The sequence below is a fragment of the Liolophura sinensis genome, chromosome 6 (assembly GCF_032854445.1).
Source record: "Liolophura sinensis isolate JHLJ2023 chromosome 6, CUHK_Ljap_v2, whole genome shotgun sequence".
NCBI classification, from domain to species: Eukaryota; Metazoa; Mollusca; class Polyplacophora; order Chitonida; family Chitonidae; genus Liolophura; species Liolophura sinensis.
Window position 1 is genome coordinate 41919074 of NC_088300.1, and position 27901 is coordinate 41946974.

General features: G+C 38.9%; 1 protein-coding gene across 1 annotated transcript; it reads right to left on the minus strand.

Moving 5' to 3' along the window:
- Window positions 1–1275: 1275 nt before the first annotated feature.
- LOC135468749 (uncharacterized) lies at window positions 1276–9313 on the minus strand. The gene is made up of 6 exons (XM_064747159.1): window positions 9159–9313; window positions 7657–7759; window positions 4823–4942; window positions 4581–4688; window positions 2267–2399; window positions 1276–1884 (listed from the first exon to the last, which is right to left on the minus strand). The coding sequence occupies exons 2-5, from the start codon at window positions 7749–7751 to the stop codon at window positions 2297–2299; spliced, it is 426 nt and encodes a 141-aa protein (XP_064603229.1). The 5' UTR covers window positions 7752–7759; window positions 9159–9313; the 3' UTR covers window positions 1276–1884; window positions 2267–2296.
- Between the last annotated feature and the right edge of the window lie 18588 nt (window positions 9314–27901).

The window sequence follows — 27901 nt, forward strand, 5'->3', positions numbered from 1 at the left end:
TTATTCTTACAAACCTTGGATGTATTTGATAAGGTTAGAAATCTCAGTGATTTGAATTTGAAGGCACCCTAATGTTAATATGTCCCTGAGAAACGCAATGATCATTTACAATCTTTCTATGCGTGCAATCCGTTGATTTTACGGGGAAGGGCTTTTCAGCCTGGGACTTGGCATTTTCACTATGTGACCCCTATCCTCATGCCCTACACTTAGACGCGCAAAATGATTCACTGTTACACACGGCGTTCTTTAACTTGACGTTAATAAAGCTGTAAGACATAACATTTCTTGTCTCAGTTTCCCATTAAACGTTTACAATCGTATGTCATGGACACGTTTTCCCCACAGATGACGTAAAACTCTGGAAAATCCAAGACTTCAGAATCCCACGCCTCATTAGAACAGCAATAGAAGATGAAGTTTGCTGCAGATGGCTTTTCAGGTTTGAACAATCAAACCAACAATATCTCCTATAACATTTGTCGAACCGCATACATATGCGTTTCCCGCTGTGATGAAGAGCTGTTTTGGGGCTGAAAACCGGTGTTCAGGTTTAACATTTTTATCTGCAATCCTTCGTCCCAGGAACCATTTTATAACGTTCCCCAAATAGCCATCTTCAAGACAAATTATGTGGATCTAAATACTCGTTCGTCCTGTCGCATATTTTCAAAAGGCTTTTAAGTCAATCTGTGTTTTGCGCTACCTTCAGACTGGGTCTCTTTTATTCAGCTCTTGTAAACTCTCAGAGGGTCGTAAAACTGATAGATCGCAGCTTTATGGCCCCTAGGTGTTGACTCCTCTATCCCGCCTTACCCGAGTCTTGCCAGTCTCTAGTTCTTTATCAGACGCACTCTTAACCCAGGACTTCTGGCTAACACGAATTTACTAGCACACGCGTCCATCCTCCTTAGTAACGTAGAAATATTCCATTTACAAATCACTGTCATATATCTGTCCAGAATTTCGTCTTTTATTTCTGACCTGAGCTATTTTTCCTTCCCAAATCAAATGCGTGGGCCCGCTTCTTTGATATTTGAACAGTCGCGTAGTCTATCTGCTGGTAATTTCGTTCATCACTTATTGAAATATACAATCTGAAAGGGACCCAATCATCGACGCGGTTTTGGTCATTTTATCGTTGGGTTTGCTCCTAATAAAGTTCACAGAAACAAGAATAGTATGTAATGAAAACACTCACTCCGCGTGTGATTTCAAAAATAGTTGACGAAAACTCGACATTTACAAATGACATACAACAACGACACTACCGTCAGCAACAGCGAGATTTGATCGGTGGAACTCCGGGCCACCCTGGCAGCTTTTATTCAACAATAGGAATAAAACAAATAACAGCCTCGTGTACAAAGATAAACGAATTTTAATGACATTTCTTTAATTATTTTTTTAGGCAGAAAAGCTCTCCTGGCGAGAACGTCAATGAGAAAATCCAGAGTAGGTGAATGGTATAGGATAGTCTATACCCAAGGGCATAAATTAAAAATATAACATCAGAGGGCGTTGTTCTAATAACATCTCGACGTGTTACTCTTCTAAAATATTATAAACATCTGAACAGTGACTTCTCTGCAAGTTGATTTCTCTGACCTGTAGTTTATGTTAAACTGTTGAGTAGTTGATTGCACCAATCACTGCCTTTAGAAATGTTCCAAAGCACGAATTCACAGCATTTGTTTTCCAGGATGAAATGGCTGTCAGTAAATGGCAATGTTATATGCCTGTGAGAAGCATTCTGGTTCAGTTTAGCGTAATAATGAACGAATGGGGAGTGCAAATTAATCCGTGTCCACTGATATCCTTACAGCCACAAATCAAGTCCTTGGAGTTCCCAGGGGGGGCTACCTGCGATCCCTCGTCGGCGATCTGGAAAAGTTCCCGAGAAACAGTGGCATTTATTATTAAGGAGAAATATCCTGTAAATCCCTATGATCTTTGGCACACCTAGTTTTCTGTTCGTTCTTGGATCTCATATGTTACCTGATGGAATAACTCTTTATACACAATATACGCATCTTTTATTATGACGTTGTATTAGCTGTCAACTTATGCAGATTTATTTAGAGAATGCAAATGAAGATATTTCATGATAGGGTTTCAGGGAAGAAAATACTGTTTTGAAGCCTGGCAGATCTGAGTATATTTACTCTGCTAACTATCATCTGGTTTTCACATTGTAACCGAAATCCATTAGCTTGTTCAACAACAGTCGCCATATAAATACAGTTTGATCTGGTGTTTGACCTACCTGACTATGGACGACTGTTAGATGCCCCCTTCAGGATCGGTCGTCGGGAATTTTGAAAATATCTCGAAGAATTCTGAAGCGCTGTATATCAGATAGATTGTCGTTTAGACGAACGTCACGTTTTCGTTTTCCACTGAAAATAAATAGCATATTTATCGTTAATGAAACATACTTTGTATTTGTTCTTCAAGAAGACTTTGCTACCTGTAATAGATGCTGTTTTAATGGTTAATCATTCATTACGTTTAACCACTGTAAGATTTTATACTACATAAAGCATTTCTTCCACACCGCCACAGACGCATTTTAATTGTCAGCAACAGAACATATCACATTTCGCCTTAAACTCCACGCAATTTTAGGGCCATCGATTGTCTGAGTCAGCACTTCTATAGTTTAAGTGGGCTGTAAAACAGTATCAAAAGCGTATAAAAAGGCAAACGACTTTTGACCTTGGAGGTTAATTTTACAAAGCCCACTGGTACATTTATACAGAACTTTAATGTGTTCTTTTTTTCTAAGTACATCATGGAAGGAGTTGAACGCTGAAGCTGGTCCCGCGACGGGTAACTGATCGTCACAGGATAAGTGAGTAATGGACTCCCTATCCACTCACTATTTCTCGAAGCTCCACTGTGAAAGTGGCGTTTTGCTTCAACGTTCTCTGATCTGACCGTATGGAATAACTAGCAGTGGTCAATAATGGATAGTTAATGGCCATGTTATGACGTGCCGGTCATAAAACCATTCGGTGGTTGAAGGAAGCATACTCTGAGCGTGGACACACGATACTACACCTCCTCTCTGTATCTCCTAGGCTTTAACTGCCCTTCGCAAATGCTTGGCCACACTTTAAAGAGTCCATCAAACTAGTCTGCTTCACAATGAAATATTCATCGTCCGCAGCGTGACCGGACAATAACCAACATGCTCCCAACGTTTCCATTAAAATGAAAAAGAGTGAAATGTCCACTTATCACGGGGCCAACTGCACTCTAGAGCAGCCATTCCCACCCACATCTATACTCTGAAAATGAAATATCTCATGTACATAAATACATTTATATTCATCAGTAAAAGCACAGCCTCTGTTCACAACGTATGCTCTTAACCTGGAGAAGGCAATAAGCACGTTAAAGTAAAGCCAGTATCTCCGCATAGATAATCATATGATAATCCACATGTATATACCAAACGATCACTTTTATAAACGAGTTGGGCAAATTGAACTCTTTATTACCATTTTCTCTGAAATATCACTACATACAGTTGAACTGATTGGTCAAAGATATAAGAAACAGTTTTCCATATACGTTGAGGGATTGTCTTGAGGTTTTAGGTGTCACATTACAGAGTAAAGGTTGTATCGATGGAATAGCAGCACATATCTTCCGCGGGACTTGAGGTGAGGGTTGGGGTGTTGGTGAATGTAGGGATGGGGTCTTGTTTGGGGATGGGGACAGGGAGCAAGTCATCAACAGGTATCAATCACGGGTAGAGGATGGTAGGAACGCGGGAGTAATTTTATGCCAGGAACTTCGGTTTGGTACACGAACACGTTGTGTATAATAAACTGTGAACAACAGGATCATTTTGGACTTATAGAGCTCGGATGGGGAGAGTTTGTACTCATGCTTATACGCTGTGTACAGACAGAAGAAAGTAAAGTCTTGAATAAAAGAAAACGGATCAGAGATGGAAACATTTGAGGGGTGGAAGGGTGAGGTTTAGCTGTTAGAAAGAAATATAGCACTGATAAGGTCTCAGCATGGAGAGAAAAATGGGTCTCTTTTTCGGTACTGAACAGTGTGGGATGTGGTGAGGAGTGGGATTAGCTCAGGGTGAAACACTTACCTGATATAATTCCAGAATGTGACATACTGGTAATGAAGTTGCTTTGTATTTGTTTAAAATATGTTTAAAAACTTAACAGCTGAATCAAATGAATGATCAGAATTCTGCACTGGTAGTTGCATGATGCATTAGGACATAAGATTACCCTGTTTATCTCTACACAGTGGCGATTGGAGTCAGAGCTCTTATCTTACATCATTACACAACACATTTATAGAAAGAAACGAAAAGTTTCACCGGGGGTATATTTGACATTTTGAATCAGACTTGCAATTAGCGGCAGTTATTGTGATCAAAATTACATGGTGATTCGGGGAAATACAGATAAGTAAGGAAAGGAAAGGCACAGGTGTGGTATGACAGGACTCGTGGCGGACCCGGGTGTGGTCAGAAAGAGGGTCTTAAGCCGTGAACAGAGAAGCAGCAGCAGAACGCAGACCCCTGGGGTCAGTATACATACATCTCGTAGGGGTCTACCTGCCCGTGGCCTACCAATGCCCCGCCCCGGGACATGGCAATCAACGCCTGTAGCTCCGCGATTCGCTGGTCAGACGATGTTCTTTTTAATCTGGGAAAATTTGAGCAAGTGGTATATGTTAATGAAACGCTTGCACGTAATATACTGTTCCGCAGATAAGGTCGTTGTTGGTGTGAAGGGTTCTCCCTGAAAAATGAACTGTTTAAGATACACAGATATGTTACCTTCTGTCCACGTCCACAACTCCACAGGCTACGTCCGCACATCCTGGCCCTAAACCACCGGCTAACGCTATCCAGGCTAAATACTCGGCCGTCCGAACATCGGCCGACTGTCGCTTTGATCTGTAATCAAATGGACACCGGACAATCCGGACAAACATATAGAACATTTGACCTGTACTCAAACGGACAACGGACAATCCGGACATATATTCAGAACATTTGACCTGTACTTAGACGGACACCGGACAGTCCGGACATGTAGATAGAACATCTGATTTGTCCTCAGGTGGACAACGGACAATACGAACACACATATAATATTAAACACAGGACAACACCCAGCGCATATGTACAACATTTGATCAGTACTCAGATGGACACCGAACATTTGGGACACACATAAAGAATTTTTGATCTGTTCTTAAACGGACACCGGAGAATACGAACATGCACCTATATTTAGTCATGTTCACTAAGTAACCGATACAAAACAGTCGAAATCATTTCAGTCATTGCAACAAACAATGTAAAAAACGCCTTGTATCTAGTCTGCTGCCAACATAAAGAAAACATGCCACAGTATATAACGGAAAGCTTCTATCAAACACGAAAGTATTAATACTAACAGTTATTTTTCAATTTACATTTCACACAGACGCACCTATTCACTTGCAACATAAGCTTGTACGTAATATAATACGAACAGAACCTGAAAAATAATAATTGCCTTGCCCATGCTAAAAAAAATTACAAATCTGTACAAGCGCGAACAAAAGGGTGCATAACTTCAACCGCTTCGTTAAAGTTGAAAATAAAAAATTGTAATAGTTTAGTCTCATCTTGTAGACAGTATATGAATATAATTATAGACGAACAGCATAGAGAGTAAAATCAGAGCAGCGACGACAGTGTGATAGACGAACAGCATAGAGAGTAAAATCAGAGCAGCGACGACATTGTGACAGACGTACCTCACAGAGAGTAAAATCAGAGCAACGACGACAGTGTGATAGACGAACAGCATAGAGAGTAAAATCAGAGCGACGACAGTATAACAGATGTACGGCACAGAGAGTAAAATCAGAGCAGTGACGACAGCTGAGAGACGTACAACATAGAGAGTACAATCAGAGCAGCGACGACAGTGTGATAGCTGTTAAAGGTATTTCCGGAAGACACGTAGTACGTCCTCTTAGTACGAGATCTTCTTTCAACAGCTGTGGAGCGATTAGCATGGATTAATAGCACTGCAGGCATTTGTTGCAAAATTTAATTTTAAACTTTAATTCTTCATATTTGCTACGTTTTGTATTATACTCAAAAATTAAAATCAGTCTCCTATTAAATCCCACTTGAAATACCATATATTATTAAGTATATAGCTTGGAATAAATCCACAAACACGGATGTGAACATTGTGAAGAATTTAAACGATCTTTTTTTTTTTACAATATTTAAAAATTATTGTTTTTCTGTTAACTATCTAACAATGAAAATGAAAATTGCAAGTATAACGTATACATTTAACATGCAAGATAAGTGTCTAACACGTCATCAGAGGAAATTTTTACAAACGGATCCCCTTGTAATTTGACTAAATGTTTGTATTTTAATTTGCTTATATGGTGAAAAAATCAGATGGAATTTGCAGGCATAATGGATACATTGAGCATGCAAGATAAGTGTCTAACACGTCATCAGAGGAAATTTTTACCAACGGATCACCTTGTAATTTGACTAAATGTTTGTATTTTAATTTGCTTATATGGTGAAAAAATCAGATGGAATTTGCAGGCATAACGGATACATTGAGTATGCAAGATAAGTGTCTAACACGTCATCAGAGGAAATTTTTACCAACGGATCGCGTTATAATTTGACTAAATATTTGTATTTTAATTTGCCTATATGGTGAAAAAATCAGATGGAATTTGCAGGCATAACGGATACATTGAGCATGCAAGATAGATATTAAAGACAGGAATAAAGTGAGGTTTACAATAGTCCATTAGTTACACAAATTTAATCAACGTACCAAATGTCCAAGGTTATACACAACAAGGGGGCCTCCGTGGCTCAGTCGGTTAGCGCGCTAGCGCAGCGTAATGACCCAGAAGCCTCTCACCAATGCGGTCACTGTGAGTTCAAGTCCAGCTCATGCTGGCTTCCTCTCCGGCCGTAAGTGGGAAGGTCTGCCAGCAACCTGCGGATGGTCGTGGGTTTTCCCGGGCTCTGCCCGGTTTCCTCCCACCATACTGCTGGCCGCCGTCGTATAAGTGAAATATTCTTGAGTACGGTGTAAAACACCAATCAAATAAATAAATAAAACAAATATACACAACACAGTCTATGTCGTATTGTTAAATCTATGCAACACAAATCTTTCAAACAACACCAAAATACATTTTCACCAATCTTGAATAGAACAAGAAACCACAGATCAAAGCTTGTTGTCATAACAACAACATTTCTGGTCAGACCAATTTCTTTCGGAACCGTGGTGACCAAGAAAACTGTCAAACTCAATTTTTTGTATAGACGAAGCATTCACCATTTTACAGGGAAGTTTAGAATATTTAATAATAGTATTTACTATCAGTTCCTGCGGTTCTCAGTTTAGCATAAACATAATGTTGTAAATTCTTATAGATACCGACACATACACAGATTTTTCTTGGAAGGTACTAACTATAGAGATTGAAACATTTTTTGTCTGAGACCATGTCCGTATGAATTTTCTCCAACAGTTTCGATATAACCCATCAAAATTAAATCAGAAAAATATACTAAGGGCAAAAAGTGAACCTGATATTTTCAACCAAAATTTGACATACCTTGAGTCTGAATCTGGGATAAAGCGGCCGTGTACAAGAGTGGCGACTAAGACGAGCAGAATAAGAGCCGCCGACAGGACCTGATTACGGCACATGCTGGCACCTGTGAGAAGACGAGGTAAGTGAGGATGAGTAACGAACAGCCCAGGCTTATCAACACAATCTCCTTACCACTCAAAACTTGACCACAACTACCGAAAGGCCCGAGCTGCAGGACCACTCGCGGAAGCACGCCCACCGCGGGGGATGCACGGCAACCCAATCGACATGATCAATACTAATATTGCATCAATCTGTCCCTCTCCCTTCGTCTTTTCTAAATTTAGAACCTCTTTATTCGTCCGAAAGTTGAAGATACTTGAAGGCAACCCTATCTGCCGGTCATACACAGAGTTGGTTCCAATTATTTAGACACTCAGGCATGTGTACACAGAAAGCAATATTGGAATTAAATCTGTTCGAGTGAATTATGGGTGAAAAGGGTAGAGGGGCGAGGTGATGAGTTGAAATCAAGGTTGGGGTAAGGGCCGAGGAGAAAGGTTTAGGGGTGAGTGTTGTAGTAGTGTTAACGGAGAAGCGCATAACACACCATAGTACCTTCACCAACAACTCACTCTCTCTCTCACCCTCTCTTTCTCCCTCTCAAGTCGTTAAGAATGGCTGTGTCCATTAATACAAAGTTTCCAGTATGCCTCTATTGACCACGGGGAGAAACGGAAGAGCATTCAGAGTATAATGGAACAAGGCAAACCGGGTGATGAGCTCTAACACATATGAACTTCCTGGGCGAACCTTCAGCTCTCGGAGAACAGTGAAGAAACCTGTCACAACGCCTCCAGTGTTCTTAAACCCTTGCTCTTGTCTCATTTAAAACGCATTTGATAACTTGTCCCCAGTTAGGTTTCAGTTCCTTTACCTCAGTAATTAGCGTTCTACTCTGGTGTTAATGAAACAGACTTTCTTGTAAAATGAGGGGTGTAAATAACCGTCAAGGAAGAATCATTCGCGATAAAAATCAACAGGAAAAGAGTCAGAAAGCAATAAGACCCTTGTGATAAAATCGTCCAAAATATTATTCCATTTGTGTCCATATAGAAATGACGTCTTCATTCTGGGGCCTTGACGAAAGAGTGCTTATATCAAGCCTTAATATTACCCCAACAACACACGTTCGTGTAGAATGGAAGATAAGGCTTTTAAAAGATTTACTACCGTCAGTGTTAACAAACGTCAGAACCGTATGTAGATCTTGCATACTTCCTAACGAAAGAAGCATAAACCTTTGTGTTACCGTCAATGGTTTACAACAGAACAGCTAAATTGTCTGGGCAGTTAATGTTAAGAGCTACAAAACAGAGAGAAGAACAGGTGAAACAAACACATGGACATTGCATATCTTGCTGATTAGGAAAGAAAACGGGACCAAAATACCACACATCCTGAAATGTTTCTTACTCTTACTGCCATAGTAGTAAGTGCAAAAGGCAAACTAGACTACTCACCGGATAATATAAAGTAGGCTGTGAACCAGTCTTCCTGAGTATTGTAATAGGCTTGTCGTTCTTCCTCACTGGCACAAAAGTCCTTTAAAACACAACGCCTTTCTTAAATCCAAATCGAACGATTGAGCGCTTATATAGCCAATAGCTAGGCGATGAAGACAGGCAGGCACCTTTATTTACAGAGTAGCAATCGTGCTGGGCTACTGCGCCCTTACCTTCGACCAATCGAAATGACCACAGCTATGAACGTGCTTCTCTACGACCGCTGCTAATGGTAACGGACTGGTGCCGCGGATGCGCAGGTTCCCGGTGTACCACACCAAGCAGTTACGCTCCAGTTATGCAATCAGTACAGTTGACTACGGCGATACTAATTACTTCGTATGGCCTCCTTTAATTCCGAGAAGTCTCAGAAAAGCTGTTGACGTTTTCTCGCGTAACGATCTTTCGCAAAATCTTTAACGCGTAAGATATTTTCTTACAGCAGATAATGTAATAACTTTAATCTAAAGTAACAAATGTCTACACGGAAATATCCAGTTTAACATCAACCAGTTCAGCAATGCTATACGTAAAAAGATGAAAAAGATTCTGTCCTTAAATGTTCTTAGGACCTTTCAAATGGTTTCAATGTCATATTTACGGCGTTGCCGCGTTTTGTATCAGTATGAAACCGTAATAAGACACAATTTCATCATTAGTACACAAAATATAGATTTCTTGTGAACTTTTAAGAATATAAACAGTTCTTCCCTTTCACATTCCCAAGAGATGTATGAATGAATAATTGGAATAAATAACCGTTGATCATATGCTGTTTATTGAAAAAGCTTACAGAAATCGTATACTGTAGCTCTTATGAAGAAATATTGATTATATAACTTATATCATGGTATATAGGGCTTAACTTAAACATACTAAATGGTATATGTCATGAAACAGTGCATTGACTTGAACATGTTTAGTGGTATATCATGGTATAACAGGCCTGACTCGAACATGTATAGTGGTTTACCATGGTATATCTGACATGACTCGATTTGACTTGATCATGTTTAATGGTATAATATGATATATCGGACTTGACTTGAACATGTTCAATGGAATAAGATATACTCTCCGACAAAAGAACCGAATTAGTGGCATGTGGTAGTGACAGATGTTGGGATGAACATTCAAGCGCACGGCATCTTGACAGCTGACCCAGCTATTGTGATAAACACTTTCTCTCAAGATCTGCTTGGCAAAGTAGAAAAGAGAAAATAATTTCTTTAATCTCAGCCTGAAATTTTGGGGGTAAATGAATATCGATAAATGAATTCTACGTCTTAACAATTACTCGAGAATTTTTCACTTTTACGATGGTTACAAGTTTTATGTGTGGAGGGAAACCAGAATAAATCATCTACCTTTGTTAAGTCACTGACGCACTTTCCCGTGTGAGATCAAATATGCGCAAAGCATATTGGTGGCAGGCAAGAACGGCCCTATTTCACATTACCACTAACAGTAAAAGCGAAGAAATCCCCTGCCCAATGCTGGGATTGAACCCGTTTCTCATGTGACCTAGAGATTTGAAGGAAAACATCTTAGTTATTCATCTTATTGACCCAAGCACAAGATCGTTGATTTTATTGTGTAGGAAAAGTGAGCAAAGATTACCTCACCTTGAGAGATATCTAAATTAAATTAGAATAAATAATAACAATAATAATAAAAAAATTAGGGTTCTCTACAGCACTCTTCTCCAATACATGCGTTCATGACTCATAGCATAAATCATATCACAGTAAGCTGCTCTGACATTGATTATGTACTTTTCCACGCATGTGTTGCTGAGTTAAGGACTTTGATCGTAGCCCGTGCATTTCGCCAAGATAGCGGTACTGCTCGTGCGCAGGATATGGTAAGAATATAGATGTGGGCATCATTCATTAATGACTATTTTCCTGGCGTTCTATTTCATCCGGGATGGGCATTAGCGAAGGTGTGTAGTATTTATAGTTTACGGTCAGCGAACTTGACTTGTTGTAAACTGAACATTTCTGTTTCAGTCTCGAATTCCGCTTTGCATGCTTGTGTTCTCAACAGTAACAAAGACTTGTGAAAAAGATTTTGTGGTAACTGGGTGTTCTGAGTGTAAAGTATCCGTGGTGCCGTTAAGTGACGTTATCTGTGCGAAGGATGTGCATAGGGTGGGGGTGACGGAGGCTTGGGGGTCATGGGATAAACACTGTACGTGAGCCAGGGCACGGAAAAATGGCCGAAACCCTCCTCTCTCTCTGCCGTTTTTCTCCTGGACGGATCTACGTCACGTCTTCAGTCCAGGTTGCACATTGAGTCTACCACATTAAAAGCTTTTGGCTATTGAAGCTGTCATAGTGCTTAACTCCAGCGATTTAGTTTCCGGTAAGCGCTCAAAGAACGAGCTGGAAGGACCGAGTGTAGCACTCAATGCGCACAGGCCGTCACGAAGACGCCTGCTGACTGGACATAGCCGAACATGTTAATAAATCATATCATATACACGATAAGTTATCTCCACAAGAAGTATGGTCGTTATTCTCCTTGTGTTTTAAAGCTATGTCGGCTACCCACAGGCCAACCCATCCTGGAAACACAGTCATTAAACTTACAAGTAAGTTTCTGAAACGCTTGGAATCTAATGCACCAATAATGATATTGTTATTCCATAGTTTCTTCGCTAATTGAAGCAGCATACCTTGTCTGGCTGGGGTGATATACGTGCAGACTGTGTGTTATAGACCTAGCCACGTGAAATAATATACCCTGGAAACATACCTACCCAAGAAATACACGTACCTACACGTGTAAAGTACATGTAATATACCGAGTCGCGTGAAGTAATACACCTACTCGCGTGAAGTAATACACCTACTCGCTTGAAGTAATATACCTACCCGCGTAAAGTAATATATAAACTCGCATGAATTAATACCCATACTCGCGTAAAGTAATACACCTATTCGGATGAAGTAATACACATACTCGCGTGAAATAATAGACCCAATCACGTGAAGTTATACACCTACTCCCTTGAAGTAATATACCTACCCGCGTAAAGTAATACATACACTCGCATGAATTAATACCCATACTCGCGTAAAGTAATACACCTACTCGGATGAAGTAATACACATACTCGCGTGAAATAATATACCTAATCACGTGAAGTTATACACCTACTCGCTTGAAGTAATACACCTACTCGCGTGAAGTAATACACATTATTACGTGATAAATATACCTACTCCAAGTAATATGCATACTTTCATAAGGACGAAATATACCTGTCTGTTGGAGTAAAGTAATATTTCTACCCGCTATAACCATAATTATTAATAAACCTGCTTACGAGGTAAAATACCTGCTCGCATGGAGTAATATACTTGCCTGTGTGCTTTATTATAGCGCCATGCGTGAAGTGTATATACCTGCCTGTGTGCTATAATATAGCACAGACGCGAATTAATATACCTGCCTGTGTATTTTACCATGTCGTCAGAGGTGAAGTAATATACCTGTCTCTGTGCTGTATTGTAGCACCACGCGTGAAGCGTATATACCTGCCTGTGTGCTGTACTATGGCGTCAGACGTGAAGTAACATACCTCTCTGTGTGCTGTATCATAGCGTCAGACGTGAATTAATATACCTGCCCGTGTGCTGTAACATAGCGTCAGACGTGAAGTAATATACCTGTCTGTGTGCTGTATTATAGCGTCAGACGCGAATTAATATACGTGTCTGTGTGCTGTATTATAGTGTCAGACGCCAATTAAAATACCTGCCTGTGTGCTGTATCATGGCGTCAGACGCGAATTAATATACCTGCCTGTGTGCTGTATTATAGCGTCAGACGCGAAGTAATATACCTGTCTGTATGCTGTATTATAGCGTCAGACGCGAATTAAAATACCTGCCTGTGTGCTGTATTATAGCGCCACGCGTGAAGTAATATAGCTGTCTGTGTGCTGTATCATGGCGTCAGACGCGAATTAATATACCTGTCTGTGTGCTGTATTATAGCGTCAGACGCGAATCAATATACCTGTCTGTGTGCTGTATTATAGTGTCATGCCTGAAGTGTATATTCCTGCCTGTGTTCTGTACTATGGCGTCAGAGGTGAAGTAATATACCTGCCCGTGTGCTGTATTATAGCGTCAGACGCGAATTAATATACCTGTCTGTGTGCTGTATCATAGCGTCAGATGTGAAATAATATACCTGCCCGTGTGCTGTATTATAGCGTCATGCTTGAAGTGTATATACTTTCCTGTGTGCTGTACTATGGCATCAGACGTGAACTAACATACTTGCCCGTGTGCTGTACTATGGCGTCAGACGTGAAGTAATATACCTGCCCGTGTGCCGTATCTTAGCGTCAGACGCGAATTAATATACCTGTCCGTGTGCTGTATTATAGCGTCAGACGCGAAGTAATATACCTGTCTGTGTGCTGTATTATAGCGCCATGCGTGAAGTGTATATACCTGCACATGTGCTGTATTATATACATACGCTTGTGAGACAGAGCTGTGTGAAAAAAGTACACAATGTGAAGTATCATATCTACTCGTGTGAAGTGATACACCTACCTGCACGGTAATATACCTATCCGCGCAAAGTTCTCAGTAATACATGCGTGAAGTTATATTCATAACCAAAGTACGTAATATAGCTATGCATGTTAAATGATATACCTGGTCGTGTGAAGTAATTTACTCACCGGCTTCATGCCCTAAAGTAATGTTGTCTACATACACAGATGGAGTAACACTTAAGTGCTATATACCTACCAGGGCCCTGGGGAATGATTCACTGTGACCTTTTGCAGCTTTGGTTGAACCACATTTTTAGGACAGAACCTGAGTGAAATCCGCCGGAAATTCCCTAGTCTCGATTTCAATTTCACATCTAACTATTTCGATTTCAATCCTGATGCCTGTGTAACGCAAGTGTGTAACTTTCCGGAAATTGCGTTACAAATTTAGGCGGCATTACATTTTCTACAGTTAAATATTATCACTGACCATCTTGTATAGACAATAATCTTGAATTCGAAAACACACGTCTGTCTGAATCCCGCGCCAGTGCCCGTGAGTCTTTCTATAACATCGCACAAACCGTCTACAAATATCGTCAGGCAGCATTAGGGAAATAACTGTCATTTAAACCATCAATCGCAGGTGTTTGATGAACTGGTAATGAACATCCAAAAGTCATACCTATAACCATATTTTAGAGAAGTGGTGGCATTTAATACTGTGATATTACCTTATAATATTTACAAGTGTGCTAAATAAAAACCATGATATAATATGCGGCCATGTTACATGTGTATATCACATGTCTATAGACTGTCATATCACAGAGAGGTGACATTATCACAGAGAAATGTATTAATTAGTGAGCATATTGAATAGAGGTTCAATGAGCTGTATAGTCATATTCTACAGAGGTTCACCACTTACATGTAATAGGAAGGTTTTGTAGATTAGTTGTATGCAGTGGACATATTACGTAACGGCGTACGGCTCTCTTAGATGTCACAGAGATGTGGTGTTATATAGAAGACACAATGGTTAGGTCATAGAAAACTGTGCAGTGTTATATGGAGGCTTACGGTAAAGTGGCCATATAACACAGAGGTACACTTTATGTATTATATAAAGGTGTATGATCCACTGGCCATGCTATAAGAGGTTACGGTCCAAAGGTCATGCTATATAGAGGTTACGCTCCAAAGGTCATGCTATATAAGAGGATACGCTCCACAGGTCATGCTTTATAGAGGTTACGGACCACAGGCCATGCTATATAGACTTTACGATCCACTGGTCATGCAGTATAGAGGCTTATGATCCAGTGGTCATGCAGTATAGAGGCTTATGATCCAGTGGCCATATAAAATGTAATAGGGTTATGTTATATAGACGTGTATACGATGCAGTGGTCATGCTGTTGAGGGGATTACGATCCACTGGTCATACTATAGAGAGGCGTACGATCCATTGGTCATGCTACATAGAGGTTACGATCCACGATCGTGTTACAGATAGGCTTACGATTCATTGGTCATGCTATATAGAGGTTACGTTCCACTGGTCATGCTCTACAGAGGCTTGCGATCCACTGGTTATTCTGTATAGAAGCTTTGGATCCAGTGACCATATAATACAAAGGTTTGCCGCATACTGGTTATGTTATATAGACGTGTATTCGATGCACTGATCATGCTATTGAGAGGCTTACGATCCACTGGTCATGCTATATAGAGGTTACGGGCCACAGGTAATGCTATGTAGACTGTACGATCCACTGTATAGAGGCTTATGATCCAGTGGCCAAATAATATAGAGGTTTGCCATGTACTGGTTATGTTATATAGACGTGTAGGATGCACTGGTCATGGTGTTGAGAGGCTTACGATCCACTGGTCATGCTATATAGAGACCTACGATGCTCTGGCCATGCTATGTAGACTTACGATAGTGGCCAAATAATACAGAAGTGTACACCATACACTGGATATGTTATACAAAAGTAGGATACACTTTATGTGCGATACACTGGATATGTTATATATGTGAGATACACGTGGGTTTCCCCCGGGCTCTGCCCCGTTTCTTCTCAGCATAATGCTGACCGCAGTCATGTAAATGAAGTATTCCTGAGTGAGTAAATGCTTTGGGTTTAACGTCGTACTTAGCAATTTTTCAGTCATATGACGACAAAGGAATCCTGAAAGCGCATGTAATGTGCCTCCTTGTTGCAGGGTGGATTTCCACCGCTCTTTTATATAGTGATGCCTCACTAGACATATGACTGCCCGAACCATTATTGTGATATGGGTCAACCAGTCGTTGCACTATCCCCTTAATGCTAAGCGCCCAGCGAGGAAGTTACGACTTCCTCTTTTAAGGCCTTAGATCTCACACCTGGATCTACCGCCTCCCGAAGAGGACGTTTTACCAAATGAAATATTCTTTAGTACAGGCTAAAATATCAATCAAATAAATAAAGAAATAAATAAAGAAATGAATATGTTATATAGAGATGTACGATACACTGAATATGTAGAGGTGTAGAATCCGCTGGTCATATACTTAAATGGTTATTAACTAATGCTCACAATACAATACATAGTATCCAAGATTCCTATTCAAAGTAAAATCGGACTGCAAACTCCAGTTCCTTTGAAGGGGAAATGACTCAACAGATGTCTTTGTTTCTAGGAGTAGCAGTACTTGTTTGGATTGGTTCCGCAGTCTGCAGCAGTCCTACACATCCGGTGCGCCCCATGTCAGTTCCCAGACGCCTACACTTGTACACGGACGAAGAGTTGTTCTGACTCCAGCAAGTCGCCATTCCCTTATCAGTATAGTAAGTGCTAATCCTTTCTAGCCGACAGTCCGAACGAAAACCCATTTGGCAGCCACGCACCCATTGTTTGCTCGTTTAGCCCGTAATTTAGCGAGAAAGGGATGCAATTGAAGGACTACAACATGTGAACTAAAGAATGTGTCCAAAGTGTTCTATTTACTTACATTAATAGAGTCTTTATGGTCGACCGATAATGCATATAATCAAAATGAGAAAGACAAAGGTTGGGTTCAACAAGGTGTTATTCCATTGTGATGGCTACGAATGTTCTGAATCTTGCGAGTCTTTTCTACAGCTGAAGTACTGATACTCGATGAGACATGACTCAAACACAATAGTTACGACAGAAATTCACGAGAACAAAAAAAAAAGAGTTCGTATAACCATTTGTGCTTAACCCTCTGCATCCGCCATACGACATTTACTGCAGAAGAAACTCTAAATCCAGCCTTGGGAGACATTTTGATGTTTATCATTAGTGAATTCATTTAATGAGCTGTAAGGCACTTTTTGAGTAGCAGTCGTGTTTATTGACTTAAAAACAATCTTGAATTTCTTGAACATAAATTAGCAACCGGCTCTACGGATGGGGTTTGGTTTGCCCAACAGCACTCTCAAAACTGACCGTTTCACCACAACGCTGGATTTTATCGATTTTAACCATTGGCTACTTAGACATATTAGTGCTTAATACTATACTACTTTTTCTTAAAGCTTACGCCGCTGCATAATCCTCCAGGCTCATTATATAGCAACCTCGTGAATGCATGAATGTCGATGTGAATGGTTAACTATAGGTTTGAATGTGTGAATGGATGAATGTCGGTGTGAATGGTTAACTATAGGTTTGAATGTGTAAATGGATGAATGTCGATGTGAATGGTTAACTATAGGTTTGAATGTGTGAATGGATGAATGTCGGTGTGAATGGTTAACTATAGATTTGAATGTGTGAATGGATGAATGTCGATGTGAATGGTTAACTATAGGTTTGAATGTGTGAATGGATGAATGTCGATGTGAATAGTTAAATATAGGTTTGAATGTGTGAATGGGTGAATGTCGATGTGAATGGTTAACTATAGGTTTGAATGTGTGAATGGGTGAATGTCGATGTGAATGGTTAACTATAGGTTTGAATGTGTGAATGGATGAATGTCGATGTGAATGGTTAACTGTAGGTTTGAATGTGTGAATGGATGAATGTCGATGTGAATGGTTAACTATAGGTTTGAATGTGTGAATGGATGAATGTCGATGTGAATGGTTAACTATAGGTTTGAATGTGTGAATGGATGAATGTCGATGTGAATGGTTAACTATAGGTTTGAATGTGTGAATGGGTGAATGTCGATGTGAATGGTTAACTATAGGTTTGAATGTGTGAATGGGTGAATGTCGATGTGAATGGTTAACTGTAGGTTTGAATGTGTGAATGCATGAATGTCGATGTGAATGGTTAACTATAGGTTTGAATGTGTGAATGGATGAATGTCGGTGTGAATGGTTAACTATAGGTTTGAATGTGTGAATGGGTGAATGTCGATGTGAATGGTTAACTATAGGTTTGAATGTGTGAATGGATGAATGTCGATGTGAATGGTTAACTATAGGTTTGAATGTGTGAATGGATAAATGCCGGTGTGAATGGTTAACTGTAGGTTTGAATGTGTAAATGGATGATTGTCGATGTGAATGGTTAACTATAGGTTTGAATGTGTGTATGGATGAATGTCGATGTGAATGGTTAACTATAGGTTTGAATGTGTGAATGGATGGATGTGAATAGGTAAATAATCTGTGAATGGATGAATATCGGTGTGAATAGGTGAATATCAGTGTTAATGCCTGAATAACGGTATTAATGCATGGGTGAATATTGGTTTAAAAATAGGTGTAAATGGATAAATATCGTTGTGAATGGATAAATATCGGTGTGAATGGATTTTCAAGGATATATATAAAGACAAACACAAGGCTTTCTTCAATACCACGTACTACGCATTCTCCACACAACGGCAGATTAACCGCCTTTTTTATTCTTCAGAAATTACATAACTTATATTTCTTAACTTTCGCAAAATACGTATGTGTATGTAATATTAATGTACGTTTTATGTATTATGTATGTAACAAGCAATGGAGATTATCTTACAAAAAGCTCAATGACAATCAAGGCTCCACATCAAGAAACAAAACAAGGTATAATAATGGCTTTTCAGAAATGTTTTTAGATAACTTTAACAATGTACCCGTTTAAATCATTTAAGTATCCAATATTCTAATGTAGCGGCTGCTCAAATTGAGTCATTGAAAGACATTTGGTGATGTTAACATAACTGTAAAGGAATGTAAAAAAAGGCAAAAGCAAAGTAAGTGACAATACAGATAAGGATATTATGCTAGACCTTCGTAAGCCGTCTGGGTGTGAACACGACGTGTGTCAAAAAAGAACAGAATGTTTTGCCAAATCTCGTCGGAAGGAATGAAAGATGTCAATCAAAATCAGAATTTTAAATGCATTGTTTTTCTGAATTGCCAGGTGAAATAAACACGTCCACGGCCATCATTAGTATTTTTTCAGTTTGTCAGCTACCTGTTGCCATAAAAGCCGCCATGTCACAATTTTACAATGAGAATGACAGCTGGGATGCGGCCCGTGGGTGACTAGGAAATCACGTGGGAAATAATCTAAATACATGCGTTAGATGCCACAGAATACCTGTATTATGGATAGCGGTTTTATATTTTCAGGTAACACCAAATAAATGGAAAGCTGTTTCAACAATGAAGGACAAAACCAACGAATTTTGACCCCATTTCAGTTGTCTCTAGTTTTTTATTTCATGAAGACAATACCCGGGCACACTTAAATTAGATTTAATTTAAGAGATCAATTAACCTATTTTTAAACCAAAGTCACGCACGTGGTGCATGTAGGCAGTGCAACAACAACACAAAGACACTTTAAGCATGTACACTGTCTGGCAATGAACCATGGGTGTGCTGTAGCTATATGCCAAATATATATATATATATATATATATATATATATATATATATATATATATATATATATATATATATATATATATATATATATATATATATATATATATATCCATCAAGTCAAAGTCATTTAAGCAACACTTAGTCCATCATGTGGACACGTGTTGATCGTTGTTTACAGGCCTACACTATGATTCAAATCGCATCTTCCTCGGACACGATGAACTCCGTAGCTAACCTAGCCTAGACTGTATACTGTGTTCTGGTGGTGTTTTGACTGCCGTATTTTCATTCAGGTGCACTGTATGCTTTTACCATTTCTAGCAATAGTTTACATCTAAATAGCTTTCCTTAGAGCAATCCCTTTTTACAATACATTTGCTAATTAGCATTTTAAATCTACTTTAAATACCTGTTGAACAGAAGACTATATTTATCTTCTTATGATTTCAAAGTACTGCCTAAATACATCATAACAGCCAGGAGAAGGTATGTATACAACACAATATATTTGCTAATTAACAATTTGAAAGTACTGTTTAAATATCTGCTAACTATCACTGGAGCTTGTTATCCTTACAACACAATATATTTGTTACGTAGCGATTTGAAAGCACTGTCTAAATAGCTGCTAACACTGGAGTTTGTTATTCTTACAACACAATATATTTGCTAATTAGCGATTTGAAAGCACTGTCTAAATAGCTGCTAACTATCACTGGAGCTTGTTATTCTTACAACACAATATATTTGTTACTTAGCGATTTGAAAGCACTGTCTAAATAGCTGCTAACTATCACTGGAGCTTGTTATTCTTACAACACAATATATTTGCTAATTAGCGATTTGAAAGCACTGTCTAAATAGCTGCTAACTATCACTGGAGCTTGTTATTCTTACAACACAATATATTTGTTACTTAGCGATTTGAAAGCACTGTCTAAATAACTGCTAACACTGGAGCTTGTTATCCTTACAACACAATATATTTGTTACTTAGTGATTTGAAAGCACTGTCTAAATAGCTGCTAACTATCACTGGAGCTTGTTATTCTTACAACACAATATATTTGCTAATTAGCGATTTGAAAGCACTGTCTAAATAGCTGCTAACTATCACTGGAGCTTGTTATTCTTACAACACAATATATTTGTTACTTAGCGATTTGAAAGCACTGTCTAAATAACTGCTAACACTGGAGCTTGTTATCCTTACAACACAATATATTTGTTACTTAGCGATTTGAAAGCACTGTCTAAATAGCTGCTAACTATCACTGGAGCTTGTTATTCTTACAACACAATATATTTGCTAATTAACGATTTGAAAGTACTGTCTAAATAGCTGCTAACTATCACTGGAGCTTGTTATTCTTACAACACAATATATTTGTTACTTAGCGATTTGAAAGTACTGTCTAAATAGCTGCTAACACTGGAGCTTGTTATTCTTACAACACAATATATTTGGTAATTAGCGATTTGAAAGCACTGTCTAAACAGCTGCTAACTATCACTGGAGCTTGTTATCCTCACAACACAATATATTTCAGTGGCAGCGTAAGCAGAATGGCCAGTACAGCCGTTGCTGTACTGCTTTTCATCCAAAATAAGTATATAAATAAAAAAAGTTTTAAAAAGTCATTCAAAACTAAATCAAAAGTATAATCCAAGAACTGTCTGAATTCATGGATGGCTTTCTTGCATGTATTTTTTGCATTTTATGCTCAACTGACTGATCAACTTTCAAGGTACTTAGAATGACATCATTTGATTCGTTATCTGTTTACATTTATACAAAACGTACATTGTATTTCATTAGGCCTACCTTCTTCGGGGCCTGATCTGATCGATTTGTATAGACCTGAATTTTTCTAAGCTATAAAGTTTCATGTATCAAAATATGCCCCCCCACCCCCGCACCCCCTTACCCTCTGCCTGCATTCCTTGATCATCTTATTAACCGAGGTAACAAACTCATTGTTAAGAGTGCCTGAAATTTGTACATGCACTGCATTCTTCCAAATATGGCTCATAAATTCGAATTAAAAAAGACCCCAGCCTTGGTGTTACTTGACTCGGATAAGAAAACATCACGTCATATTTATCATATATACATTCACCTACATATGGCTATAAATACAATAGTGGATGCAGAATCCGTTATCAACCCGCCTTTTATGGACTGGTATTTTTTCCAAATTGTATGGAATAACAGCGACGAAATATTATTTTATTGAGATATTCAGATAATAGTTTACCCCAAATATATTGTCAGCAGGCGTAAAATACACATTATACCAATATAATCAACCAAATGGGCAATTAATAAGGATTGTGCATAAATGTCCCGGCAGAACAAGGAGATTCAGTCACCATTCGAATGTACCCATGCATATATCACATACTCATGAGTGCATGGGCTTGATCCCTATTTCCTTCACCAAAACCAAGACGCAGAAACAGTACCCCATCTAGGTTATATTTCTCGAACAAAATATCTAGATCTAGAAGTAAATGCTTTCATTGGTAAAAAGTTATATTATGATGTCGTTGATTTAAATTATGAGTCCTACTTTAAAGTGAATACACGTTGCACTAGTTGGATGGTATTTAACTCAAGTTAGGGTAGGCACGACCGTCATACACCATATCATTTGTCTAACATGGCCATATTCCGTTAAAATAACGTTTATTAAAATTGCTTATAATATATACAGGTGATTTCCTGAATTTTAAGCTAAATTATGTATAATCATGTGTGCTTTCAATTTCCGGAGGCAAGACTACACAGTATATAAGTTACAAGTGGGGGAAACGCACGACCATCCGCAGGTTGGTGCAAGACCTTCCCACGTACGGCAGGAGAGGGAGCCAGCATGAGCTGGACTTCAACTCACAGCGACCACATTGTTGAGAGGCTCCTGGGTAGCTAACCAATTGAGCACTATATTGAAGGCATACATGTATAGGCCTATGGGCCTAGGCTAGGTTATAGGCCTACGCTGCGTATGTATACGGCGTACATCGAGAGCAAGATGTGACCTTAATATGCAGGTTTATAAACAGTAATCAGGTACATATGATACCACATCATATGTCTTGTGACATAACGTTATAATGTATCGCAGACAAGGTTTTGTTCCGTGGACATATGTCTTTAAACGACAGAAAATCACTGACTTGATAATTGGGAATTACAATGCGCCTACACGTAGTAGAAACTTATTTTCTAACTTGATCTGGACTTTTTACTCTAAATTATGGCTTGCAAAGGATTGTGAATTCCACGTTCCATAAGAAGCTTTATCGATACTGTATATCATATATTGACATGAAGTGTGATATTAAATATAACATATAATATGTGTTGATTATATTGTCGGTCTCCATAGTCTACCAAAATCCTAGCTTCATCTTATTTCATCTTAAACTCCAGTGATGACCACAAACTTTGTCCGAAATTGCAGTCCCTTTCTTTTGATAAAGTCTTGAGAATCATATCATGTCAAAAAATGTTGCTGCAGTCCTCAACATGACATAAGGTCAACACAAAACAACACTTCGTGACATTTTTCCACCGTGTAAATGACGTGCTGGTCAGGTTATTGTGGACAGTGTTCTTCTCCAGGTGTTTGGGATACAGGTGTTAAAATTTCAGTACATCGGTATTTCTTTTTGCAGTAAAAGGATCAATTTACACATACACTGTAATGTTCAGAAAAGATGATTTTAATATCAGAAGTAAGTTAACCAAGAGTACAGTACATATTTACTAGACGACATATTTTTATTAATTCCCTGTGTGTCCATTTCCGAGGCAGATCATAATACTGACTTGTGATCTCAACATATTGGGGAAAAACAAACAGGTTGACCTTGCATGTGGTGTAATGCGACGTTAAATATAAATAAAGTATATAAAAAGATTATATAGTTCATTACTGTACACAACAATGGCGGAAAACAAAGACTGTTTGAAAATAGTGACTAAAGGACACTCTGTACAGATGGGATTTCAATTTGGTAAATTGGTCGGGCTTTTAGCAACCTGTTTATTTCAGTTTTGAATAGATTATTGTTTAACACCGAACAGAATTTTTTACTTATATGATGACAGTCAGTTTTATTGTTGGAGGAAACAGGAGTATCTTGGATAAACCACCAGCCTTTGGCAAGTTACTGATAAACTTGTTCACAGCTGACAACATCTTGGTGAATACTAGGCCATGATTAGTGGCCTTCAGCAAACGTTAGACTGCGCAAGCGGCTACACGAGTTTACGCGACCGCTTATTGCAACGAAGCTTCATCAGAAAGTTAGAGTGCAGGAATTTACAAATTCCCTGCCCCAAGGTGGGTTTTGAGCCCGCATCTTATGTGTCCTAGCGACTGAAAAGCCAGCTGCTTAACGACGAAGCAACGGCCCGCTCCCCCACGCCCCACCTCCTTAGGTTTAAACACGTACTTTTATCGCTTTATTTTTTTATTTTTTTGCTATTCTTCGTATATATTTTCATTATTTGTGAGCTTTTGTACAGAAAGTTCAGGGAAAGTCCCCGTCCTGTTGTTTAAAATGCCCTTGTGCCCTCGACTAATTTGGGACAGGACATCTGCTTATCAATTAGATGAAGAATACAAGGGTCAATTATATATTACATTTAATTCTTCTTTTTTTTGATTTAGGAAAATTAAGCTATAATTAAGTCGACCAAAGCCTATCGAAAATTCTGGTCACAGCTAAGCAACTTTTGAGACTTTAAGTCAGAGGACTTGTCAGGTATTTGACAAACAGCGGTCGTTTATTCCTGGCTCATCTATATACATCTTAAAGCATTCGTACCAATGAAAAGCTCTTGAGAACGCAGTTAAACATCCATCAAGAAAATAAGTTTAAAAATCATTTGAATGCTGTTATGCTCAAGATACAGTTCTCTTATAAGGCTCCGGCCAGTTTTTTGATAGGATGAAGCTGGACAGATCTGGGAGAAAACCGGACTGAGGACGATCTCATAGGAAAACCGGATAGATCCGAGGAAAAACCGAATAGAATCCCGGAGAAGACCAGACCAGTGGATAGATCCCGGAGAAAACCGGACAGAGGGTAGATCTAGCAGGAAATCCAACAAATCTTGGAGGAAGTTGGAGAGAGCCATAGATCCCGGAGAAGACCGGACAGACGACACATGCTGAAGAAGACAGGACAGATCGAGGAAAAACGCCTCGTCCGGTACCTGGCAGGTCTCAGGCAGAATGTGGAGAAAGGACAAGATAGTAATAAGGTTGCTTTTCCAGATGTAATTCCCAGACGCTTAAATTGAGACTTGTGGATATATTCCTCCACATTTCACTGGTAGTATTAGTATTATCATAGACCGGTCAAAATAAATAAATAATTTACTTCATTAATAAAATAATATTTTATTTCATTATTAAACTTCCTCATAACTGTTTAAAATGTCATTTTGTATGTAAGCAAAAACTTTATTCATGTGACAAACACACATTCAAACGGAGCGATAAAGCAATTTGTTTTTTTTTTTATTTGTTTTTTTTTTTTTGCTTGTTGTTGTTTTTTACTATTGGTAGTTTGAAACGCAAATTGTCGGCAATGCTCGACTGTTTGTACGTTGAAACTGATGTAACAAAAGAAGCTAACAGCACACCATTTCTGTGTCGAAGGACAAAGTGGATTGAGTCTAAATCTACTAAAACCATCTTCTTCAATCACTTCCCACTGGTCAATATATAATAAAGCCTCATCGGATTGCAGAGCAATATTTCTATATCCAAGTAGAACATAGGGACAGATTGCTGGATCCCGAGAAAATCTGATCAGCTCAGAAGAAATGGAATTTATCTGTTAACATGGTTGGGATGGTTTAAAGAGTTGAAGGAGTCGGTGAAGTCGGCATGTTTCTGCAGATTTCAGGGAATATAGCACATCAATCACATCCATGGCATTCTACGTTAACCACTAGTCTCAGAAAATGCCCCTTAATGACAGGGTCCGTTATTTGTCGGCTCCTCCGTACTTCCTGCATCTATTTCCTTCTCACACAATTTACTTAATGGAAGTGGTCGTTTTGCGATACTCAGCGACGAACGATGTCACGACAATGTCTACCCGTGGGTAGTGACGGCATCCATATCGGAGTGGATGGTGGAACTATCCGCTGACCACTCCCTCCTCACCCCCTCGCCTCACGCACAGTTACCGGACTTGTCCTTTACACTAAATGTGCGCCCCTGAGCTTTTTTACTCATGTGCTAGGTGCTGAGCGATTCATGTCAAATCCAGCTCCACAAACAAAAATCTTTCATGTATAGTTCTGCTGATCATATGAACAGTACATCCTGTCTTTTGTCTGCGATGCCTTGGTAAATAACACTTCTATTTTAAGCCATCAGGTCCAACAGGTCATCTGGGCAAAAAAACCCCCCAAAAATGACTGGAGACATCTTTACACCATAATGGGCATTTTCCAGCTATGTCAGTTTGGCTTCTCAGTTTGGTATAAACCTCCTCATAAAAGGAGTATGTTCTTTACTGCCCAAAATGTGCATTTTTTCCATAAGAATGGTTTCTATGATAACTTTATTATGAATTGGACTGGATTTACATCGGGTAAATCGTATGTATGACTGAACAATAAATCGTTCACCAAAAAACAATTAAATAGTAAATCGCAATTTTGTTTTTCTTTGTAATTCCATCTCAACCTTCCCGTCCTGTTTTAGTGAAGGTTGCATACATAATACCTGTTGTTTATAAATTTCTGTGTTTATTTTAAATAAGGAGGAATTATTGCAGCCTTCATACAACAGCAAAACTACGGGAATATAAGAACGAAGATCTATCTTAATATGTAACCTTATGAATCAAGATGACGATTTCATCGAAAACCATTGCAGTGGATTGGAAGTAAATTTGTATTTTGAAACCCCTTTTAAATTCTGTTTGAAAACTGATCCAGCAGTTGTGGCAAATGGAATTCTTCTCGATTAAAATAATGGACTGGAAGTTTAGTCACGGGGTGATCTTCTACAATAACAGAACACTCACAGCTGTTAAGGCGCAAATATTCGGCTATTACAGATGTTAAGGCGCCAATACCCAGCTACTAACTACGTTTACATTATCAGCAAATCTCTACACCATATAGTATGGAGTAGAAAAATTCTGTAATTTAGATTTTCTTCAATCTTTTTTTTTTGTTTGTTCGGTTTATTTATAAAGAAAATACCCCATTTCGTCGAAATTACCCTTTGAGTGTACGTAACAAACCCTAGCCCCAATGCTGACAGTTAAATTATCCCAAATAAAAGATATGGGCCTAAGCTTTTACAGCTATTTAAGTAACTGATTAAAGACATGATAGGTAGAGATGAACACGTTTGAATTCTTGCTTACCAAAGACAATAACTGTCACACTTGCTTGCGTGAGTTTGTCCATTAATATCTGCCCATATGTACCAATGTGGACCGTACTCTTTAATCTATCACAGAAAGTGTGTGCACTTGAAATACGGGTTGGTCATAGATGTACGCCCATATACATGTAAACTGAACTGCTTTCTACTCCCACGAGTCTTAACTGATGAGAACTGTCATGTGATGGCATATAGTAGGCCTACAGTTATACCAAACAATGCCTGCTTGGAGTCGACGCAGTCATGGCCTAGTATTGACTCACCATATATAGCCTACATAAACGACCACTGTTAATGAGACAAGAGCTTACATGGACACGGTAGATAGGTCAGTATGACTGACAGACTACTGTGCTTAGCGATTATGTATACACCTTGTTGAGGCAGAATACAGACTTTATTAACATAAGGTCCTGCTTATATACAGTCAAGAGGTTTTACAGCATCAGCATGTCGAGTTCATCAACTCAACGGTGCAATATTTAGTAGGCTACTATAGGCTTTTTGGTTCAGCTTCCAGGTATTCTAATTCAGAAATTTATTTCTCCCAGTTGAATTTGATCGCTTTCTTATGGTTTAAATTTTATTTGTTGTTAAACAAAAATGAGACAATCTGAACTTTAGTTTGTTACACAACTAATCAATCAATGAATGACCGTGCACCAGAATTCGCGGTAGGAATCCGCTACACTCAAAGGGACATAACTCTGAGCAGTTCCTAAGCCACCATAACTCACACTTACAAAATTATTCAGCCTTTAACGCTGTCTTTGAGAGATTCACAAGCTACTCTGGGTATTAATACCTATGTAGGTGAAAAAATATACCTTTGTAGAATTGGTCCTCGATGAGCCTTGAAAGTGGGTAAATAGGTCACATGCTGAAATACAAATA

Coding starts and splice junctions, on each gene's coding strand:
- LOC135468749 (XM_064747159.1), bottom strand. CDS start 7,751: ATGTGCCGTAATCAGGTCCTGTCGGCGGCTCTTATTCTGCTCGTCTTA. Junction 4,943..7,656: donor ATCCCAGATTCAGACTCAAG/GTATGTCAAATT, acceptor ATTTGATTACAG/ATCAAAGCGACAGTCGGCCG. Junction 2,400..4,580: donor CAGGTAGACCCCTACGAGAT/GTATGTATACTG, acceptor ATTTATTTTCAG/TGGAAAACGAAAACGTGACG.